General features: G+C 42.7%; 1 protein-coding gene across 4 annotated transcripts in view; it reads right to left on the bottom strand.

Moving 5' to 3' along the window:
• SFMBT2 (Scm like with four mbt domains 2) overlaps positions 1 to 25,038 on the bottom strand; it is a 215,115-nt gene that overhangs the window by 152,009 nt on the left and 38,068 nt on the right. For 3 of the 4 annotated variants that reach the window (XM_036341654.1, XM_036341680.1, XM_036341663.1), the window contains exons 3-4: positions 21,759 to 21,853; positions 18,981 to 19,221 (exon numbers count right to left, since the gene is read on the bottom strand). In XM_036341654.1, the coding sequence (XP_036197547.1) occupies positions 18,981 to 19,221; positions 21,759 to 21,853 (336 nt within the window). The remainder of the gene's footprint in view (positions 1 to 18,980; positions 19,222 to 21,758; positions 21,854 to 25,038) is intronic. The other variant, XM_036341672.1, reaches the window with a different exon arrangement.

The following is a 25,038-nucleotide window of genomic DNA, read 5'->3' as shown; positions in this document are numbered from 1 at the left end:
CTGATGGGCCCTGCTCTGTGCGTGACAGGGGGGAGCTCCCCAACCCCCCTGATGGGCCCTGCTCTGTGCGTGACAGAGGGTGGCGCCGCAACCTCCCCATCGACCCTGCCTTGAGTGTGACAGGGGGCGGTGCCCCAACCCCCCAATCGGCCCTATCTTGAGTGTGACTGAGGGTGGCATCGCAACCTCCCGATCCGTCCTGCTCTGTGCATGACAGGGGGCAGCACCCCAACTCCCCAATCGGCCCTGCTCTGAGCCCAACCAGGGGCTGCACCTAGGGATTGGGCCTGCCCTCTGCCACCTGGCAGCAGACCTAAGCCAGCAGGGCGTTATCTCCCGAGGGGTCCCAGACTGCGAGAGGGCACAGGCCGGGCTGAGGGACCCCCCCTCCCCCCGAGTGCACAAATTTTTGTGCACCGGGCCTGTAGTTTTGTATAATCATTCAATCTTCAAAACTTTTGTTACAAGATTGGTGCTAACCTTTGGAAAGTAGGCAACATTTTTAAATGCTTGACATAAATTTCTTTCAAAGGAAAGGCAACTTGTACAATCTACAAGCTATTTTGGCCGTTCTACCTGTTAGCTCCATGGTACATTCAAGTTCTCATGCATGGCAGTACAGAATAGCTTGTTATTTCTCTAGCATCTCTAAGTGTGTGAAGCGATAAGCAACATGATTAAGATGAGATACCCACAAAGATCACCGAAGTGAAGTGAAGTGAAGTGAAGTGAAGTGAGGTGGAAAAAGCACTAGATGGCCATGAAAAGAAATGGAGGAAAGTTAAATGCATTTTACTAAGTGAGAGAAGCCAGTTTGTAAAGGCAGCATACTGTATGATTCCAACTACGTGACACTCTGGAAAAGGCAAAACTTTAGAGACAATAAACAGAACTTTGGAGACAATAAACAGAACAGTGGTTCCCATCTATCTTAGGTGATTATGTGTCAATGCAGGTTCATCGCTGTAACAAATGTACCACTCTGGGAAGGAATGTTGATAGTGGGGTAAGCTATGCATGTGTGGGGGCAGGGAGTATATGGGAAGTCTCTGTGCTTTCCTCTCACTTTTGCTTTGAATCTAAAACTGCTCTAAAAATAAAATATTTTTAAAAGCACTGGACACTTGAGATACCTGGTCCAGGGTGCTCACTAGCCCATTCCCTACCTTCCTGATCGCCCCTCCCATTCCATCTCTAAATCACCTGCATGAAATCAACAGAATCACAGACCTCTTCCCTAACACATCATCTAAAACCATGGTTCTCAACCTTCTGGCCCTTTAAATACAGTTCCTCATGTTGTGACCCAACCATAAAATTATTTTCATTGCTACTTCATAACTATAATGTTGCTACTGTTATGAATCGTAATGTAAATATCTGATATGCAGGATGGTCTTAGGTGACCCCTGTGAAAGGGTCGTTTGACCGCCAAAGGGGTTGTGACCCACAGGTTGAGAACCGCTGATCTAAAACAAGGTGACACTGGTCTATAAGTGCTGTTGCTACTCAATTTCCAAATGTTACGGGATGGCAAGTGTGATGGAAACCCCTACCCCCTTAACTGACCATAGAACACTATGACCCCCAGAGTTAAATCTCAGAAATCAGCCGCAGGTTTGGTTCCAGGCCCATCACCCAGGGTCCAAAGCAGGTAGAACAACTCGCTGGCCCCACAGAGTGCTGCTGGGAATGTCATGACTTTTGGTCTCTTCCTCCTTTACTCGCCTTGTGCTTTCCTCAGACCCTCAGGCTGATGCACTGATTCCCATCCCCTGCCAGTCGTCCATCTGGAACAGCTGTATCCCAAGGACTGCTGCCGCCAAAGCAGACATCGCACAGTTTCTAGGATGCCCCGTGTGGAAGTCACTTCGCAAGGAGGTAAAAAGACCGTATCACCAGCTCAGAAGCCACCCAGCCCCGGGACCCAGGGAGCCACAGGTAACCCCTGGGACACACGCACCTGCTCGGGTCCAAACTTGTTTCATTCAGGTCATCTGTTCAAGGTCCCAGAGGCATCACGTGGCCCCATTTCACAGCTTCCTCTTCCTGCCTCAGTCTACCTTGTTGGGGAGGTCAGGTCATACCCTGATCCATAATGCTAAATTTTCCAACCCAGTGCTCAATCCTGCTATAGGGCCCATCCCACTGATGGGGTCTTGCTTTGTTCTGGCCAGTCCCGTAGAGCCCCCATGCCTGGGACATGGGACCTGGACTTCCCATCTGGTTACACCCACCACCAGACAGGACATCAATACGTCATCTTAGAAAATCTATCTTAACAGACAGCTAAACTATACAGAATTTTCCTCAACTTTGGACCTACTCAGCTACACTCCTGGTCAGGCAGATTCTCAGCCATGACCATTACCCCATCATGGGTCCCCACCACAGGCTCTATCTCGGCACTGTCCTGGCTCCTCATCGAGTACATGCCCATCCCACGTGTCCATCAGCTGACCAACCTAGCACAGTTCATCTCGAAATACAAAAATCATTAAAATCGATTATTTGTGTACCAGGCCAGTACCTCGAGGCTGTGTTGGCTTAGGGTTTTACCATGTTTAAAGAGCTAGAATAAGAACTATTTGATACTCGAAGTCTGGGTATAGAAGAGTTCCACCATAGTTACAGTAATAGTTCATTGCACTGGCCAATGTGGCTCAGTTGGTTGAGTATCATCCCATGCACCAGGAGGTTGCCAGTTCCATTCCCGGTCAGGGCACATGCCAGGGTTTCCGGATAGATCCCCGGTACAGGATGTGCAGGAGGCAGCCAATCAATGTTTCTCTTTCACAATGCTGTTTCTCTCTCTCCCTCCTTTCCTCCCTTTCACTAAAATCAATAAAAACATATTTTTTAAAAAAGAAATGCTTTGAATTTAAAAATATATACAAAATAAAATAAAAATAATAGTTCATTAATACATTCGACTCATAGAGCACCTGCCTGTCAGAGTCCCAGTTCTCTACAGTCTGGATTTCTCCACACCACGTCCCTCCGAGCTTAACCCTTTCTGTTGCCACCGGCTTAGTAGATAGAAAATAAATGTGAAAGCTTTTTGAGGATTGAGAATGGTATAAATCAATTATTCAGCACTCTCCTATCAGAGCTGACACCTCACTGTGTAATAACCCCACACTCTCCTGACCTACTGACAGGATCATTTGCTCCTACAGGAAAAGGCATTAGATTGCTCTTGCGTTGCTATCAACTCTTCCCAGTTGCGCCACCCCCTCCCTTGCAGTTGGGCTGTCAGCGATCATTTATCTGTGAAACAAGTGTGTATGACTAACAGCCCCCTCCCCTGCTCTAACCGCCGCTTCCAGCAAAGCCTCAGAATCCAAGCCTGGTTGTTGTGCATCAGTGCGGTCAGACTTAAAAGGATCTTGAGTAAATAATACACATGCACTACGACCAATTAGCCTTCGCTTGCCGTTATTTTTTTAATTAGCTCAGAGGCTTTGTTCTTCACCACTTAACAACTACTGAGCTTAACTAAATGCAAGACATGATTGCAACTATATAACATCCTGCAAAAAAAGGCAAAACTATGGAGACAGTGAACAGATCAGTGGATCCCAGGGGGTGGGGGGGAGGGAAGGGTGAAAGGTGAAGCAGAGAGTTTTTAGGGAGGGAAACTACACTGGAACCGTAATGGTGGGGTACACGTCCAAACCCACAGAATGCGCACCACCAAGAGCGAGGCCTCACGTAAACTGTGGACTCTGGGTGATGAGGACCTGTCAATGTAGGATCCTAAGTTGTAACAAATGCACTGTCTGTGGGGCATGCTGAGAGTGTGGGAGGCTGTGCGTGCGCAGAGGCAGGGGTATATGGGAAACCTCTGCCCCTTCCCCTCACTCTTGCTCTGAGCCTAAAACTGCTCTAAAACAGAATGAAAGTTTTTGCCCTGGCCGGTGCGACTCAGTTGGTTGGAGCATCCTCCTATATACTGAAGGGTTGAGGGTTCTATTCCCAGTCAGGGCACATACCTAGGTTGCAGGTTTGGTCCCAGTATACAGAAGGCAACCAACTGATCAATGTTTCTCTCTCACCCACCCCTTTTGATGTTTCTTTTTCTACCCACCCCTTTTCTCCTTTCTCTCTCTCTCTCTATAAAATCAATAAAAATATACTTGGGTGAGGAGAGAGGGAAGGAAGGAAGGAAGGAAGGAAGGAAGGAAGGAAGGAAGGAAGGAAGGAAGGAAGGAAGGAAGTTTAAAAAATAATAAATAAGTAAAATTAAAAAGTGAGTAAAAACCATTCTTAGCCAGAAAAAAAATTAAGGAAGAAAAAAACAGCATTTCTCCATTTCCTCCAACATCTTAGACATTGCTCTGAAGAGTTGGTACGGATCACATTTAATACATAAAACAGTCCTATCAGGCAGCTGTCATTATCCCAGGTCACAGGTGGGAATACCGAAGGTCACACACAAAGTTTAAAAATGAGGTACTTAATCCAAGTTCACACATGTAATTAAATTGTATTAGGATCGAAAATACATATTTCTGATTAGACATGTTCACAAAGCCTTAGTTTTTTAATCAATGGGTGTGATTATGTATCCATAAACAATGATAACACAAGGCAAAAACAACTACTACAAAAAGGTATAAGCCAGTGGTTCTCAACCTTGGCTGCACATTAGAATCACCTGGGAATCTTTTTCAAATCCCGATTTCTGGGCCCCATCCTCCGGAAATTCTGTTTCTTTGTTACTAATGTTGTGGCCCCACCCCATAACAAAGAAACAGAATTTCCGGAGGATGAGGCCCAGAAATCAGGATTTTAAAAAGATTCCCAGGTGATTCTGATGTGCAGCCAAGGTTGCGCACCACTGGTATAAGCAAAATTCTCTGAGATCAGCGGGGGGGTGGGGGTGGGGGGGCGTGGCGGGGCAGCCTTCCAGCTGAGCCAGCCTCTGCTGCACCTCTGAGTTGCATTTCTGGGCTTCAGTCCTAGATGCAGGCACTTGCTCACTCACACCTCCCTTGTCCCGCCTAGGGAGCAAGCACCAGTAGGCCTCTTACAGTTAAAAAAAAAAAGAGAAGAATGAGGGAAAGCGATGCTGAGCATTCCTCCCCCTTGCAGTGCTCTACAGGCTCCAGAGAGCTTTTGCATTTGCCATCAAAGTTGGTGCTGACAATACCGCAGAGAGAGCAAGGTCAGGTAATAATTAGCCATTTTAAAGATGCGGAGAGTGTGAAATGCAGAGAGGTTAAGTGACTTTTTCCCAAGGTCACACCAAGCGAGAGGTACAGATGAGCTACTAGCCAAGCCACCTGACACAGGTCAATGCCCTCCACTCCTCGTTAGGGCCTGAAGAGCACTCTTACCACACAGGAGCCAGCTGTGGATGCTCTAATTTATTTTACTTAAATACCAGCAGAATACGGAGCAGAGGGACCTTTCCATTTAGCCGCCAGCGGATCCCCACAGAAGTTAGGGGTCAGGCTTCCATTACCAATCACATCAGCCTCCAGCTCTTGTAAATTTTCACCCTTGAAAAATGCTTAGCATAAAAAAGTCAAATTTCAAAATACACCAAAAAAGTGCTATCTCAGAGCAGTTCCCACCTGGACAAGAAAAAGGTATTATCCATTCCAGAGATTAGAATTTCAAATTAACTTCTGATACTTCTTAGCAAGACAAGAGTGAGATGAGATCTTCAAGAGTGAACGGCCAAAGTAGATATGACCGACAAATAAGAAAGTACATTAGCAGCTGCCACATAAAACGTCCATTTCCAAAAAATAGGTCTTCATCTGAGTGCCATGGGCCAAAAGCTGATTGCATTACAAATGTGCTTCATATAAATGCTTAGTAACAATTATTTAGGGTGTCCCCAAAAATGTATACACACACTTTGAGTAATTATAAAGGCAGTGTTTATTAAAATACATTTCATTTTCAAAATTGAGCTATCAGCTGTTAAAGTGTATGCACATCTTTTTGGAACACCCTATATGTATAATCCCACCAAAAGAAATCAGACACATAGTAAAACCTCAATAAATAATCCTTCATAGATTGACATAACATTTTTTTTCCATCTCTATGGCAACAGTAGTGTTGTTTAAGGACCAAACCAGCTGCTGGTATCTATGAGTGGGTTCTACTCCATCATCCCCAAATCTCCCTTCTTCTGGATCTAGGTTTCCTGTCAGCAAGAACCTGGAGGAAGCCCTAACTGGTTCGGCTCAGTGGACAGAGCGTCGGCCTGTGGACTGAAAGGTCCCGGGTTCGATTCCGGTCTAAGGCATGTACCTTGGTTGCGGGCACATCCCCAGTAGGGGGTGTGCAGGAGGCAGCTGATCGATTTCTCTCTCATTGATGTTTCTGATTCTCTATCCCTCTCCTTTCCTCTCTGTAAAAAATCAATAAAATATATTTTTTTTAAAAACCTGGAGGAAGACTCGCACATTTATTACCAAGGGAATCCAATAACTAAATATAAACTTTGTAAAAGCCCAATCGTGATAAATCCTGTCAAAGCCTGAGAACGTCTAAACACCTACATTGTAAGAAACACTGTCTTATTGAGTGAACAAGAAGGGCTGTGGGAAAGCACCATCCTTAAAAATCCAGTCAGGGAGAGCGAGGGACCAGAGATAGGTTCAGGGCGGGTCACAGCTCATCCCATCCTGACTCCAGGATGGACATGGAGCATATTCAAAATATTTACAGACCCACAGGCTCAGGTAACCATGGCTCTGGCCAAATGTACACCTTCCAGATTGTCACGGCCAAATATTTGCCTAGGAAAGGAAGGATTCATCAGGTTTTCAGAACGGCCTTTCATGTAACATAGCTGTCTACACCACCATTCTTCAAATTTTCCTGCTCGCGTACCCTCTTCAAACAATTCTGAAAATCTGTTTCTTCCTCACGTGTTTTCAAGTTGGCGTTCTAAAAGTTTTCATTTGTTCAAATAGTTGCAAAGGATGTCACACTTCGATGGACTGTACATATGACATTCTGAATGAAACCGCTATATCGCTCCCATAAATACTAGAATGATCTGATCTCTTCCACATGCATTTTTATTATTTCTTTATTGTTATTGTTAAAAGTATTACACATATCCCTCTTTTTCCGCCACTGACCCCCTTCACTCCACTCCCTTCTCCTCCCCAGGCCTATTGTCTATCCATGGGCTATGCATATCTGCATAAAAGTTTACTGGTTAAACTCTTCCCACTTCCCCCACCTTCCCTCTGAAATATATCAGTCTATTGTGTGCTTCAATGTCTCTGGATCTTTTTTGTTCATCAGTTTATTTTGTTCATCAGATTCCACATATAAGTGAGATCATGTGATACTTGTTTTTCTCTGACTGACTTATTCACTTAGCATAATACTCTCCAGGTCCTTCTGTGCTGTCTCACAGGGTAAGAGATGCTTCTTTTTTCCAGCTGCATAATATTCAATTGTATAAATGTACCACAGTTTCTTAATCCGTTCATCTACTGATGGGCACTTGGGCTGTATTTTTAAATAGGCATAAACAGGAACTACTTTAGAGTCAGTTGGTGTACTGTTCTTTTTTCTCCTTGAAATCAGAGGTCCATCCCACACCCCTCAGACTTGTATTCTAAGGTTAGCACCTTTCTATTTCCAACAGTCTTTTATTGCTCATTCATACTACTTATCTGTAGCAACAAGTCATAATGTTATGTTTGGAAGATGACCACATTGTACGGTATATAAATGTCAAATCACTATTGTGTACACCTCAAATTAATATAATATTGTACAACAGCTACATGCAAATAAAAATATAATATATAGTCAAACTTTTAAAAAGTCTCTGACTATTAAATAAAAATGTTCTTTTGGCTTAGATTATTAAAATCATTTTTAGTCCTGACCAAAATAGCTAAAATAACATGATATGGTCTGAGGAGTAAACATAAAAGGTACAGTAGTCCCCCTACCTGAGGAGGATGCGTCCTGAGAACACCACACACAGTACTGAACCCTATATATACTTATACTATGTTTTTCCTTTGCATACATTCCTATGATAAAGTTTAATTTATAAATCAAGCATAGTAGGAGATTAACAATAATAACTGATAATAAAACAGGACTGTAACAATATACCGTAATAAAAGTTCTGTGAAATGCTGTCTGTCTCCCTCTGCTTCTCTCTCGCTGATAACCGACCAGATCACTGAGACACCTACTGAGTGACTAACAGGCAGGGAGTGTATTCAGCATGGAGACGAGACGCTGGAAGCAGGGGTGATTCAAGCGAGACAGCTGGAGGCGGGGGACAGATTTCATCACAATACTCAGAGCAGCGTACCATTTAAAATTTACACATTGTTTATTTCTGCAATTTTCCATCTAATATTTTCGGGCCCTGGTTGGCTGTGGATAACTGAAACCATAGAAAGTGAAACTGGCTAAGGGAGGACCACAGTAAATTGTGGTTTCGTAATGTTATGTTTGGAAGGTTGGTGTGATGCCTCGAGTAAATGAGGCTTCACTTCGGACACAGCTATCCCGTGTGCACCACAGTGACAGTCTTCTCTCAAGTGGAGAAGGAGGCCGGGGTGGGTGGGGCAGGAAAGGACACCCATGGTCAGTTTCAGGGTGGATCTGGAAACTAACTCCTTAAACAGACCCAGCCACTAACCCTTGGAAAGATGTCCAGTTCGAGGGAACATGAGAAATCCACTGTGGAAACCTTGAACAGGCCCACCCATTACAGGGACCGGCAAGAATATAAACGTAGGTGCACATAGCACAGGTGGAAATATTTTAAAGTCATTTATCAAGTGAACAGGTTGTGGAATAAAGTATGGCCTATCCTCCTATGTTATACTGACAAATGTAGCTTCATCATGACAGAATCAAAAAGTTTATAAAGGGTTCTCTAGTTTATATATGACTGCAAGTTGGCAAAATGCCAAAGATTACTAAATTTAATGTGTCTGGGTATTTTGTTGATGGGCTAGCAATGTTTGGATAAGTAATAAAATAAAGACTTACATACATTTTTATACCTTTATTCCATAACATTTCTTTTCCTTGCCCTCATTTCAGAGAAATTATTAACTATCTAGTTTTAAGGAATTCAAAATTTTCACATAATTTGTATTCTATTCACAGAAATCATCTAAGGGATTAAAACATAAAATATAATTATAGCCAGTCTATATAATTTTAATATTTTTAATCAAAAAAATGTAAAGTGCAAAAATCAAACTTGAATGTTTTGTCTTCAGAAAAGCTACTTTTCATTTAAATGTTCTAAATTATCTACTAAAATTAATAAGAAAATTACAAATTATAACTAGTAAATGTCAAATTTTTAATCTAGAAATATTTAAATAAAATTAAACACTTCATTTAGTTTTTTGATATGTTAATTTTACTACGTGTGTTTATAATAATAAAACTACCCACAGTTCTAGCATTTAACATCTATCTGTCCAGGGCCAATGTAAAAAGTCAATGTCACACTTCCTGTGTGATGTCATGTCTAAAGCTATGTATTATGTGTGAGACTGAATTTATATTGTAAAATGTTTTAATTTTGTAAAACAAAGTAAGTTTTGTTTAATATTGTAAACTATTCCTCAGCCACTATTAATAACTGTTGAAAATTCTGCAGGGAACAGAAGCACAGCCCTAGAAGGTCCGTATGACTTTAGAAAGAAGGCATGACCCTGGACAGTCAACATGGCCTTGAGAGAAGGCTCAGCCCTGGATGGGGCGCAGCCCTGGAGCAGAGGCGTGGCCTGAAGGAAAGCCTGGGCCTGGAAGGTCAGCCTGGCCCTGAAACCTGGAGCCACGTTGGGAGCCTGAATAAGAAGCAGCAGGAAGTCAGAGGCTTGTTCAAGAGCCCAGAGCAGGAAGAGAATTGGGAGAAGCTCACCAGCACAACAGGCTAGAGGACAGTCAAAGGCAGGATGGAGAGCGGACTGACAGCACCAAGGGCTCCTGACTCGAGGTGGGGAAACAAGAGAGGTCCATGGGGCAGGGGCAGGGCTGGAAGCAGCAGAGGTCCCAGAGGGCCAGCTGTGCCAAGGCAGACCAGTCTGTGCAAAAGTGAGTCCAGGCTTCTCTCGCAGGCTCTACCCTGGTACACTAATCATTCATTCTGGGTATTAAAGGAACCGGGATGGATGGGAGCTTACCCTGGTGTATGGAAGCCTTCCTTTGAGTCAGTGGTTCTCAACCTTCTGGCCCTTTAAATTCAGTTCCTCATGTTGTGTCCCAACCATAAAATTATTTTCATTGCTACTTCAGAACTGTAATGTTGCTACTGTTATGAATCGCCATGTAAATATCTGATATGCAGGATGGTCTTAGGCGACCCCTGTGAAAGGGTTGTTCAACTACCAAAGGGGTCACAACCCACAGGTTGAGAACTGCAGCTTTGAGCTGAGTCGGGGCAGCCCAGGCCAGGATCTCTAGCCGGGAAGGTGGGGGCCGAAGGGAGGAGGGCAGACAGGTGATACTAGGGCTCTGACAGTTAAGAAGATGAAGAATTAACAGAGTTAGACAAGAGGCCAAGAACCCACAGAACTGACTAACCCCCACATGTCACACAGAACTAAACACACGCTTGATTTAAAGTACACATGCTGCTGGATTAAGAAGCAAGAGAAAATAAATTCATTTATGACTAACACCAAAAAGGAAAATCTTCTAGTGCCGCTTTGTGCTCACAGTTTTCATGTAGTGCAAAAAACCCAAATAGCATCTGATACAATTTACATAACTTTACATAATCTCATGATTACCATTTGTCAAGGAAGTTGCAGCCCAAATCTTTTCCATTTATTTGCCTCCAAAACTGACAAAACATTCTGGACAAGAAGCTTTCCACCCTCCTCCTAAAAATCACAAGGAGTCAATTCTACAAATTTCCTTAATAGTATGTTTCCAATACTTCAAGTCTGAACATTCTGAAGTCATATTGACACACGAAATCAATAAACAAATGTTTACTGACCCTGGTATTTTCAAAGCATTGATTTCAAAACTAAGGGGAAAATTCTACCCTTAGCTTAAAATCTACTTCAAGCTGTCTGGCCTGGAGACAAGTTATTTACCCTTCCCAAGGCACATTTTTTTAAAAATGAAATACAAGAACAATGCCAGCCAATTTATATGGCTTTTCTAGGGTTCAATTTAGTTACTTGGTGCACAGTAGGCACACAACAAAATGATTTGGCGGGTGATAAAAACTGTTTTTAATTGGAGATCCAGGATACAAACATGCTAAAATTCATGATTCATTCATACACTGGGCAAGAAAATGATAAAGGGATATGAAATATATCATAAGTTTCAAAAAATACAAATGCCAATCAGGGATTCATAGGAGAAAAGATTATAATTTTTACCCATAAACAAATAGTTGTACATCACCACCTGTACAAAGGTTTCTGATTTATATGAGGACCATTTAGTCTGCCTTCACTTGTTTGGTCTTTGTGTTCCTTCTTTCCACAAACTAAAAAAAATCCTCACATTTTCTTAGGGTTCTATTCATAAGAAATCTATTTCAGAGCCCTTTCATAAGTTTCATTCATTGCTCTTTGAGTTCTTACATTCAGAACATTTTTGAGCTGAAGAAAACCTTAACAATATCTGGTCCAACTGATGTTGTAAGACAGAGCCTCGGAAACTTGAGGTCACACTCTCAGAGGCTGTACGAGACCCTGTGTGGCTCTCCTGTTTCTAGGTGTCAGTTCAGATGCCCAGGGGCCCAAGCAAATTAGAAACCCATGCAGGGAACAGAAGGTCTGGAGAGCAAAGAGCAAACCAACGGCCACCTGCAGTGGCAGGCGCTCCAGTAAGGGATGCCCTGTGGAATGCAGGTCCAACAGGTCTGCATCATCTAAGTTTTCAAGAGATGACCACAAACCAGATTTTTAAAGGAAGTGATTTATAAATGGTAAATACCGAAATTATTTCAAAATACTACTTAGATCAACACACACACACACAAAGTCTCATGCAAACACAAACACACACATATCCTCATCTATGTATACAAATGCACACGCATACAAACACACTCATGCATGTATGCCAACACATGCATGCTCACACATGCTCATGAACACATAAACACATATTTGGTCATCACACATAAAACACACCCACACATTGGCAAACCAAGTCCCCTCTGGTCTACACCATGATGAATCTGTACACAGGCTCTCCACCTGACCAGATAGGACACAAAACCACATGTTTTGTTTTTAAAAGGCCATTAAGTACCTAGAGAGAAAGGATTACTCTTTTCCTACCCAAATATTCCTTCTTTCACACAACATTGTCAAAAATGGCTTTTTCACAATAGGATACTAACTCGCTTTTTAAAATATATACCTATGACTTTTAGTTTACTAACTGTCATACTTATCAAATACATCCTACCTTTTCTTATAACAATATGTTTTTTCTCTTTATTTTAACGATCTAATGATTAATGAGTTTAATCCCTGTGCCTCTCTCAACTTTGCTTAAAATTAATTTTGCTCTTTAAGATTTTAGCATATATACTTAATTTTCTTATTTTCTTATTTTTTTATTGCTTTATTACAAAGGGTATTACATATGTGTCCTTTTTTTTCCCCCCGCCCTTGACAATCCCCCGGCCTCCCCTACCCCCCAGTGTCTTATGTCCATTGGTTATGCTTATATGCATGCATACAAATCCTTCGGTTGATCTCTTACCCACCTCCCTCCTGCCCCTGAACCCTCCCTGGCCTTCCCGCTGCAGTTTGACGATCAGTTTGAGGCAGCTCTGCCTCTGTATCTATTATTGTTCATAAGTTTATAATGGTCTTTATTATCCATGAATGAGTGAGATCATGTGGTATTTTTCCTTCATTGACTGGCTTATTTCACTTAGCATAATGCTCTCCAGTTCCATCCATGCCATTGCAAATGGTAAGAAGGAACTCTTACCTTAATTTTCTTATTAATACACAAATGAAACCATATATTTGTGACTGAGTAGGTTTCATTAGTATTACTAATATGTCACTTAAATGATAAAATATGAATGGCAAACTCTGATAATTTTGCATAACAATCAAATTGTACTTCTCAGTCCTCTGTTAGACAATGGTTATGGATTGGTAAGGATTTACCATCTGATCACTTTACAGTCCTGTGCACCCCTACCAGCATCTCTTACTTTGCAATCAACTACAGTAAAAACAGCAGTCCCTAAAACAGCCCTCGGGCCACACTTCAGAACCTGGCAGAATCTACCCTCATAACATAAGGCCATATTCACACTTTCTCCTAATGCTTCATGAATAAACATCCCTTTATTCAAATAAGTTATATAATAACTAACTCCAGTAATTTTGATTCAAGTTTGAATGGTAAATAGAGTCATTCTGGCAAGACTGCAGAGTTTGCAATTCAAATTATAGGAATTTTCATAATGGGGAAAATAAAAACTAGTGATATGATTCCTACGGCACCTAATGCCAATACTTTTCCTGCAACCGTAGAAAGCATACATAAATACTTCTCAGTGTAGAAGTGGAGAAGTGTTCTGTGGACGGACATCATCACATGCATTTACGTGCAATTTAATAGTATTCCTTTCAGGGCCTCAGGGGGTACCTACCTGCTAGAACTCCAGAGCTACCCCACACCCGACATCAAAAGGTATTGCTGCTCCTTCTCAATAAATAGCAGTGCAACGATCACTGGATTAAATGACTTCCTTACATTATCACTGTAAACAATAATTATTTGTCAGCTGCCCTATGTGAGCTTTGCATGTGCTTATGAATAAATCAAGCCTTATTGATTTACTAAGCCAAAACGTTTTACATCTTGCAGCTCTAATAAGAGCTAATCCTCCGCTGCACTTAGTGGTGTACTTTAATGTAGCAGTTTCTTAACACTTTTAATAGGAAAGATTAATACTGATTAGCTCAGGAGCAGGAACACTGCTCTTTGAATGGCCAATTGGCCACGAAACCCAGGTCTCTTTAAACACGTCCTTGTTAGTGGCATTCTGTCTGCTGCTGTGCTGTTTCCTTCCTCATAACATCCTATCTAATAAAGAGGGAATATGCTCATTGACCCTCACACTGCCACAAAGATGGTGGCTCCAACAGCCAATAAGGAGGAAATATGCTAATTGACTGCCATGCCCTCAAAGATGGCGGCACCCACAGCCAATAAGAAGGAAATATGCTAATTGACTGCCATGCCCTAAAAGATGGCAGCACTCAGTCCCCTCAGCCCCGCCGGGGCGGCAGGAGCATGGCAAGGCCAGGCCTACACTCAGGCGGGCCCGGCCACTCCACGTGCCTGCCTCCGGAGTTCCCCAGTCCCCTCAGCCCCCGAGTCACCCAGGGTCTCCTGAGGCTCAGGTAACCAGGGCCGGCCAAGGCTTGCACTGCCGGCAATGGCAGCAGCAGAGGTGTGATGGGGCGTCACCTTCCCCTGATCGCCGGGTTGCCTCCTGCTCCTGAGGGGTCCTGGACTGTGAGAGGGGGCAGGCTGGGCTGAGGGACCCCCCTCCAGTGCATGAATTTTCATGCACCAGGCCTCTAGTTTAAAATAATAATGATGGCTCATGTTAATTCAAAGGCTAAGTTCAGTTCAAGGAGTAAGACAGGAAAATATGGGACTGTAGGAAGGTTACATGTTTGGTAAAACTATCATCAAAAATAATAAAACAAGTCTCTTTCAATGCAATGATTTCAGAAGGGTAAGACAACTTTGAACAATCCCAAACATCTTGAAAGATCTCAAGTGCTGCAACCTCAGTCTGACCATGCAAGGCAACCCCCTCCCCCTCTGTCCCAAATCACCCCAAGTTCCCATCGTTTTTCCTGGTCCAACCATATTTTGAAGCTGTCCTCCATATACTGAATGACTCAATTCTACTTGTGCTGATCTTTCTCAGTCTACAATCGTCAGTGAGCAAAAAGCTATCCATTGTCAGCGATCATGGACCCAGGCACTCACAGTAATTTCCCAACCTAGTTTGGCCCTCAACCCATTGAAACTTCATCATCTCCAACAGTAACCTAGGAGCTGTACTTCCGTGCTTCGTATCGATGCCTGGGCTAGATTTCCATAGACCCTGATTCCAAAACAAATGCCACTGCTCGTGCATACAGTAGGAAAAGTAGCACCTTCTCCCTCCTCCTTTCTTTGACAAGGATCACAAACCAGGGCATGTCAGACTAGAAAGCTCTTGAGAGATTATATTTATACTTTAACTTCATTTTAAAGATACGAAAATTAAGAGGGGACTCACCCATGTAGCTAAGCTAATGGCATAAGCAAGATAAGCATCTCAGGTCCTGGCTCCAACGGCAATGTTCCTCTCTTCATACAACCCACTCTCCCACCCCGATTCCTGGGATCAGTAAGAAACCTATCACCATAGAACATTCCAAACAAGACTATTATGTGTCATGGACTGCTTGAACTCATGTTAATATTCTGAGATGCCTTTCAAGTTTAACCACCAGAAAGATCAACCAGGTACATTTGCGGAATTCACAATGATATTAGCTCTCTAAGACAGAAAACCACAGAAACAAGAATCCTTCAAAAATAGTCTGCAATTCCCAGTGGAACAAGTGCCGTCTAGCCACGAAGCAATAATTATCCTGTACTGCAGCAATCAATAAAACCTTTTGCCTCGTGAACCTATTTCCTGACTTTGTTCTCTGCACTAAAGATTTCCAAGGCATATTGATTACCTACTAAATTTTTTTAAGTTCTTTAAAACGAGCAATAGAGAAATTCTCAAAATTAGCATAACTTGTTACCTTGTGAAAAGCCTTCCAATCTTCCAGTCACATTAGTGGTTTCCCTTTTTACAGGCTTTTCCCCATTTTTCATTTTGAATTTGTCATGTTAAGTATGTCTGTGTCTTGCCTAATAGCAGGAAGTCAGTAGGATACAAATTTGACAGTGTTTCTGAAACTGTGACTGCTGCCACATTTTTCATCCAAGTGAGAAAGAAGAATCAATTAATAAACTACGCCTCTTTCTCAAGCAACAGCATGGATGTTTACCGAGTGAACCCATTAGCTCTTTAGAGTCTTAAAATTCAGTGCCGTGGAACTTCTCTCTAAAACTATTCACTAAATGATCTATAACGTGACGCCATCTCACATCCTTTCCAAGGACATTTAGCTACTACATTGTCAAACTTTCAGAGTGAGTCACGCATGAATGAGACCAGCAAGGACAGAGAAAGGCTGCAGCTAGGAGTGGGGCTTGCCCCTTGGTTCCCTCCTGCGTTCCCCTCTCCCGGTGCCCCCAAGTGTGTATCAACTCCCTGCAATTAATGCATGTCTGTCTGTACCCTCCTGAGAGTGTAGGGGCATGTCTACGTGGCCTTTGCGTGCAGAGCTGGGCAAATGAGAATTATTAGTCTAATTTTCTAACTACAACTGCTATTTTCCCAATACTCCATCCATACAATTCATCCATCGAGACTGGTTTACTCTATGACAGATCAGAAATCACAGGTAAGTTAAATTATTGCATGTTATATCTTCTCACCTTAGTGGCTGTTTGCAGTCAAAGCCAAATGGAATATTATTCAGCCTTTAAAAAGGAAATCCTGTCACATGCTACCACATGGATGAACCTTAAGGACATTATGTTAAGTGAAATACACCAGTCACAAAAGGACAAGCACTGCATGATTCTGCTTATTTGAGGCATCTAAAGCCTTCAAACTCACACACAGAGTAGAATGGTGGTGACCTGAGGCTAGGAAAGGGGAAATGGGGAGTTACTGTTCAATGGGTATAAAGTTTCAGTCATGCAGAATGAAAAAGTTCTAGAGATCTGCTGTACAGCATTCTGCTTATAGTTACCAATAATGTACTGTACACTTAAAATTTTGTAAAAAGAGTAACAATAAATTAATTGTCCCATTAATGGCACAATTTAGGCTGAGTCTGGGACTAAGAGAAGCAAGCATTACCAAAGGCATTACAGATAGTGTTCAGCCAACTATTTGCTCTTGCAGAACTAGAACAGGTGTGAAAAATAAAGCCTCATGCATTAACACCATTCTCCAGCAATCACCTGAGAAGTAACCCTCAACAGAGGTGAGAAATAAAGACTCACACTTCTGTATACAAAGACACAACTAATACGGAAAGGGGCAGGGTGGGGGGAAAGGAGTTTTCTATTTAGAGAACCACACAATTCAAAAAACAGTTGCACCCACATGCGCACCAATTAACAAATGGTTAAACAAAATGTGGTCAATCCATATGATGGAATATGATTCAGCTATAAAAGGAATGAAGTCCTGATACGTGCTAAGCATGGATGAGCTTTGAATACAAAATGCTGAGTAAAAGAAGCCGAACACAAAAGGCCACACACGATACGATTCCGTATATGGGAAATGTCCAGAATAAACAAGTCTACAGAAACAGAAAGTAGATTAGGGCCAGGGCCTGGGTGGAGGGGTGAGTGAGAGTGACTGTAAATGGGTACAGGGCTTATTTAGGGGATGATGGGAATGCTTTGGAATTAGACAGTGATAATGGCTGCACACCCTGGTGACTATATTAAAAACCACTGAGCTTTATAGAGATGAATTGATAGTATGTGAATTATATCTCTTTTTTAAATCAATGGGAGGCACAGTTCCAAATATGATCAACACTAAGGGCACAGGAGTCCTTGACCACAGTTGCCTGAGGAAGTGGTAAGATAAGCTGCCAGCTGGAAGAGGAAGAGGTGTAGGCACAGGAGAGAGCAGGTGCAAAGACCCAAAGCAAGAAGGGCCTTTCTCTCTTTCTCCTGAGACAACAAAAGGTCACGGTGTTAGCTATGGCCAAGGCAACAACTTTAATCCTGACATATATCCATTAACGCAAGTCAAACTCCTTGCATTTATTATGACCCCCACTATTTATCAGGCTCTCGATTATGCATAAAAAGGGGGAGTAAGAAACCATTGACCATTCCCACCTATCAAAAAATAATATATCAGAATGTAAGAAGATAAAATTCAAATGCTCTGAATGGTGAAAGCAACTAAATATGGTGGACACAATGAACTTGGAATTCAGCTCTAAAACTTAAGATGTCACTTTGAAATAAAAATATCCATTCAAAGCTAAAAGTGGCAGACAAGTACTAAGAAGACATTACACTTGAGAAATAGCATCAGAAGTCTTCAAATATAACTGCTGCCGTCATCATATAATGAAACATCGAGGATAGGTTGTTCAAATATTGGCTGACTCAGTTTTTCTCACTGACAGGACCATATGAGCTCCTTTAATGCATTTGTAATATGCTGCCCACTCTAAAGCAGGGTTTCTCAACTATTGGAGTTTGAATTCAATAATTCTTCGTTGGGGTGCTGTCCACTACATTGTAGGATATTTTAGCAGCATCCTAGCTTCCTCCCACCAGATGCCAAGAGCTCCTTCCTCCTCCCCCTCTCACAGACAAAAATGCTTCCTGACGTTGCCATATGTCCCACCGGGGGTAAAATTGCCACTGTTTTATTGCATGTCTACTCTTTGGTTTCTGCGTGCATCCACCCTGAGAGACTCCCTACAACAAGAAAGATGAAAACTTAGAGAGAGCCTACAGATGCTCTACAACACTGTTCAAAATGTGAAATCTCTAAAGCAAAAGAAATGCAACATAATCCATCGGCAATGGAAACCAAAACCTCAGTCTCAGCCTCCTCTCCTACCTCCAAAATCAGGCTCCAGACCCTTTGTCTCCTAAAGGCCATGATCGGCTCAGCTGTCAGGAACAGCTCTAACATCCAAGAACGCACCCAAGTTCCCTCTCACTCGGGCACCCTCAAACTAATGAAACCCAGGAGGCAATCTTTAAAGTGCTAGACCTTCCCGCTAAATCCACTATGGAATCTCTGCAAGGTTATACCTGCAAACACCATGAATAAGGACAGCCTGTAAACCCAAAGGCTCTGAATCCTGGGCCAGCTGGGAGCTTACCATCCGGGGGCATCAGGGTCTTGTTGTTCTGCGTGCACCACCCCACGGGGTGCAGATCTGCTATCACCACATCACACCAGAAGTCAGCCCGGCGGTCCTCCCCATAACCACAGTAGCGCAGAAGCAGCAGCTGCCCGCAGGTGGTGATCACAGTGGCCACCCAGTACGTGTCTGGGTTGTTCTTATTGGCCACTTCCAATTTCATCCCAGGCTGGAAGTTGCTCTGAATGCTGATTTCAACCTTAAGGAACCAAAAACACAGGAAACCTGTTATTATACTGGATACATACACCCAGAACATTACGAGAACTGTTAAAATCACGGCACTTAAATATGGTATTTCTGTTGCCGTTAGGACATCACTCTCTAAGAGCAATACAATGTGAGCCTGAATTTCCTAGCAGCCACATTAAAAAAAAAAAAGAAAAAGATAAAACAGATGAGATTTATTTTAATAATGTATGTTATTTAACCCAACATATCTCAAATGTCATCATTTCAAGATGTCATCAATATAAAATAGATTAATGAGATTTTTACATTTTTCTTTTCCAATGAAGCCTCCAAAACCGCGTGTGCCTTCTACACTTAAAGCACATCCCAATTTGGACGACAGTCTTCCCAGGTGGCTGGTGGCCACTTCATGAGCTGTATAGCCGTGGATGGATTTTCATTTTTATTAATGAAGGATTATAGTCTATTAATATTTATCAGCCCTCCTCCCCAAAAGAAAGCTTCCCAGCCTTGTGGGAATTCCAATGATAAAGCATCTGATGTGTCTGAGTAGCAGCTGCTTAAGAGACGATGGAATTACGAATGGCTCATTCCTGGGGTCCTTGCTGCTTTTCCTTAATAGGCCTGGGGACACTCTGCTTCCTGAACTGTTGTGATTAAAAGGGAGGTGGGAGAACTGACTGGATTAAAGAGAACAGGAGCTAGTCCACGTGGAGAGGCACTGATAACTTATCCGTAAAGAAGAAAAGGAAAGTTGTCAGTATCTTTCTCCTGAACTGCCTCAGGCAACCGAATCAAGTCATCCCAGAATCATAAGAAGCTATGCAGGATCATACCCAAACCGGAAGTCAGGTGAGTTGTACCTCTGTTATGTTTTAATATTTACCTCTTGGTTTCACTGAATAACCACAACTACATTTATAATAAACTAGTAATTATAACATTACGAGTGTCAGTATAAAAGAGAATTAGGAATGTAATCTACTTTTATAAGGTCATGCGAATTAAATAAGGTCTTAAATTCCTTTTCAAAAGAACACTTCACCTCCAAAAAGGATAAAATGTTGCGTTAAAATAATGAATCAAAGTTCTGGCTTCCTAATTCAGCATGAGAGCCAAAGGCAAGAGCAGGTTGAGAAAATGCCCCAATTTGCTAATGACACTCAGGCTGGATCTTTGCTCTGGGTAGGCCAGTGAAAAAGATGTTTCTCAGAATTAAATTTTCTTTTCCAGTAAAACAACAACAATGCCAAAAAAATGTAGGTCCTGGAAATTGAGTATTTTCCTTGCTCACAACATATTGCTAAAATCTTCTGTAGAAGCAAAAACCTGATAAAAGCTCAATTTTTTATTTCCTGGGACTTTTACACTGCTGAGCAAGCTATCTGCATTGTTCAAAGGAATCACTATTAAGAATGATTTTTGGGGGGGGCTTGATCTAAATGTTTTCTGAATATTTATGATATTTTCTCTTATTTGACTAATCTGCCCACAGAAGACTATAAAACTTTTATGTGTCCTTTCAAAATAAAAACATCAATGCGGCCCTGGCCAGTGTGGTTCAGTTGGTTGAGCATCATCCCATGCACCAAAAGGTCGCCAGTTAGGTCTTAGGTTGCCAGTTCAGCCCCGGGTCAGGGCACATGCCTGGGCTGTGGGCTTGAGCCCTAGTAGGGGGCATGCAGGAGGCAGCTGATTGATATTTCTCTCCCTCTATCCCTCTCCCTTGCTCTCTAAAATCAATAAAAGAATTGTTTTAATTTAAATTCTTTATTGTTTAAAGTATTATATAAGTCTCCTTTTTCCCCCATTGACCTCTCCCTGGACGACACCCCCAGCCCCCTGTCTGTGTCCATTGGTTATGCTCATATGTATGCATACAGGTCCTTTAGTTTATCTCTTACTCCCTCCCCCTGCCCCCCAACCCTTTCCCCCCCCCTCCCGCCCTGGCCACCCCACCCCTCCGCCTTCCCTCATAGGTTGGACAGTCTGTTCGATGCTTCTATGACTCTGGTTCGATTTTTGTTCATCAGCTTATGTTGTTCATTATATTCCACAAATGAGTGTGATCATGTGATATTATCTTTCTCTGACTGTCTTAATTAAAAAGATTTTTAAATTAAATTTAAAAAACCATCACTCCAAAATAAACTATCACAGCCATTACACCTCCTGAGAAGATATTATACTTACCTAGTTTGCTGGCTTTTATTTATTCTAACCAATCTTACCCATCTCAGGCCCTGTGCAAGGGCCACGTCTGTCAAATCTGACATTCTGAGGTACAGACAAGGTTAAGATCACACATCGTTTCTCACCCACCCTGAGCCCAGCCCTGTGTTAGATAAGATAAGCCACAAGAGCCAGGCCAACCCTACCTGCAGCTAAGCAAACGAACTTCCCCATTTCTTCTGTATTTCTAAGAAATCTTGACTGGATTTCCCTTCTTTCCTCATTCCCTTTCTTCCAATCGGTTTGGCATCTTCCTGCAGGTTCCCCTCCCACCCTCCAATGCAGGCCAGAAAGAGAAGGGAGGATACGTACGTGTTTGAACGATGTGTGAGGAGCTGCACTGGCACCCGTTTCTTCCAAGTACTCGCCCCAGTTAAAGCCAATTTCCTCCAAGCTTGAACCTTCTTCTATTGAAAGACAAAAACCAAACAAACAAAAAAAACACAAAAATATCAATAGTAGAGTGAAGAATGGAAAGGTACTGGCCCCCAATGAAGACTAGAAAATCCCTAATTCAGTGGTTTTGGAACATATTATCAAATTATTTTCAAAGCTTCAATTTGCTGACTTTATAAACTAAGGACACCCGGAAGAAATTCTGCTTGGATACCCTGACAAAATCGAGGATAACATTAAGTGCTCTTAGGCAAATGAAATGAGATTTGTTTCACGGCATACTTGTTTCATATTAGTGTATCATCCTGGCCACTGTGGACACTCCATTCTTTGGGGAGATTGGAGGACAAGGTGAAGAAAACCATGGGGTGCTAAGTAAGTACTACGATGTACTTACAGTACTGGCACCCTTGTCCCCCGCTACGTACTACAGCTGGGGATTATGGAATAATAGCATCGACTGTTAGTGCCATACGGGACTTCAGAAAGCATTGATGTCATTTCAAGGGGAAAACAACTGAGCCCAGAAGGATTGTTCAAGTGTGTGAGGCCACTGGATAAGTTAGGGACAGAAACAGACCAACTGTGAGACCCAGTTCAGGGTCCGCTGTCCTGCCAGCTGCTGTGACAGGGCTTTCAGGGCCAGGTGCGCCAGTAGAACCAATAGGACATGGATTTCCCATTACAAGGATCAAGGAGAAATACAATCAAATGCACATGACTCTTAAAGCGATCCCTATTTTGGCTCTGAAGGAAATCAAGTAATTCTCCAAACATTCAAGACTCTATATGTAAGATATTATCTGTATAGCTGAAAAACACCAGATCATTCATTTTAAAGTATGTATAGGCCCTGGACGGGTATCTCACTTGGTTAGGGCAGTGGTTGGCAAACTGCGGCTCACGAGCCACATGCGGCTCTTTGTCCCCTTGAGTGTGGCTCTTCCACAAAATACCAACTTCTGCGCATGGGCCACGAAGTTTCAATCGCACTGTACGTGCGCACCCACACGTGGTATTTTGTGGAAGAGCCACGCTCACGGGGCCAAAGGGCTGCATGTGGCTCGTGAGCCACAGTTTGCCGACCACTGGGTTAGGGTGTCATCCTAATACGCCAAGATTGCAGGCTCAATCCCCGGTCAGGGCTCATGCAAAAAATCAACCAATGAATGCATAAATAAGTGGAATGACAAATGGATGTTTCTCTCCCTCTCTCTCTCTCTCTCTCTCTCTCTCTCTCTCACAACTCATTCAAAAATTTTTAAAGTGAAATACAGATAACATAAATGTCATGTCACAATTTCAAATGGAAAGAACTAATCAGCTGTCACCATTACTTTAACTGATTTGTAAGACAATCCTAAGGAAAGAACAACAGCAGTCAGGGCTGTCCATACATGCAGCTAAGTAAGAGCTTCAAACGTTTAGATTCTCTCTTCTTGCAATAATGTTCAACCGTGTATCTTCTACTAGCAGGAGGCTACCTCACTGGACCAAGAACAAATACTGGCAGGTGGGCCAGGGGGATGCGGCAAAGGGAGAGTCTAAGAAAGAAAAGCCTTGTTCTTGAGGCTATCTATCACTACTTGTTCCTACTAAAGACTTTTAAATTAAAAGTTGGAAGAAAAGTAATTTTCTTGTGATACAGTGCATAATCTCAGAAAATGATAAAAGGGGATAATTTTTTTTAAAGTCAGAACATGCTAAGTTGAAAGGCAGTTACCTTCAATTTTGTCTACTGAATCAAAGTTCCTTAAAACTATTTTCTCAAATTTCACTCCCATCAAGTGGTTTATAATCAAATGTCCAAGAAAATAAAAAGCCATCTGAAAAGAAAACCCTCCCCTTGTATCTCTCCCAAAAGTCTGCTTCACCCAGGGACTTGCTGTCTTTTTATCAGGAGTGTGTTTCCTGAAAAAGCCAGAAGGTCCTGCAGCCACCAGCTAACAAGGATACCAGGTGGTTTCCGGCTACTTCGACACAGTAAGGCAAACCCAAAGGGAAAGCAGTCACATTCAGAAAACACATGTGGGTGCCACCCAACAGCTCTGCCCGCAATTATTTTGCCCCAGGCAGCACTGGACATTGATTATCAGGATTGCTTTTGACCCACTAGCCAGAGCATCACAGCAGCACGATGTATCTGTCCAGGTGGTCTGGTGCTGTACCTGATGATAGCTAACTTGTCCTACTTTATTCTTTGCACCCTGTCCAGCCTCAGCTCAACCTTCCAGCTCCACAAAGTGACTACACATAAGAGCCATGCCGTATTGGGACATCAGCTCTCTGCTGATTGCTTTACATCTCAAGAATCCTGACAGATGGATACTACAGCCTCATTGCACAGAAAGGATGGCGGAGGCCCTGACGGGGCCCAGAAAGGCTGGAGCCACCACTATCACACAGCTGTCCAGCCAAGGAGGCATGAGTCCAAGGTAGGCTATCTGATTTCGAGGATGGAACTCTTACAAGGCACCTTCCTGTGTCATTCTTCTGTCCATATCACAAATTAGACACCTCCTTTCACCACCACCACCACCACCCTCTTCTCCACATGGAGACTCTAAGGCTGACTTCTCTCTGTCTTTCTGCACTGATGAGCCTTTGAACATTCCAGAGCCAAATCAGACAACAGAAAGACACAGGGCTAGAGGCAGCAGCTACCTTCAGAGAGGTGAACCATATGGGCACAGCCCCTGAGACCTGCTTGTAAAGAAGGAGAGAACCAGGGTGCAGCCATGGGCATAAAACTCGGTCCTGGGCAAGAGCATTCTCTCTTTCGTTGTCTAAGAGACACTTTTTGACATATTGAGGTATTAGCATGAAAGGGTTGTCAGGTCGAAAAGTTTGAGACATTTTTTCTGTGAACAACTAACTTGGTCGAGCACCAGATGGGAGATGTTCGAGAACCAAGATTTGACTGTAGATGCTTTCGTGTTCACCCAGATATTCATTCATTCATTCAAGTTAACCAAGAGAGGAAGAGGTACCATCGTGACTCCCAAGTGTGCGTCATTAATAACAGGGCTGAAGAAAGGTGTCACTCTCTGCTGTCTAAAAAAACAATACTTTTTACCCTGTTTGAGGAAAGCATCTAGGAGGTGGTTTGGAAAAGAGGGTTTAAGGAGTGACATAACCATTCTGCCTCTAGAGTCTAGACTTTCCCAGCCCGCTATCCTGCGCTAGATCCTGAGCT

The sequence above is a fragment of the Myotis myotis genome, unplaced genomic scaffold, assembly GCF_014108235.1.
Source record: "Myotis myotis isolate mMyoMyo1 unplaced genomic scaffold, mMyoMyo1.p scaffold_m19_p_1, whole genome shotgun sequence".
Classification (NCBI taxonomy): Eukaryota; Metazoa; Chordata; class Mammalia; order Chiroptera; family Vespertilionidae; genus Myotis; species Myotis myotis.
Note: the sequence above shows the minus strand (reverse complement) of the source record. Positions and strands in the feature narration are given on the sequence as shown.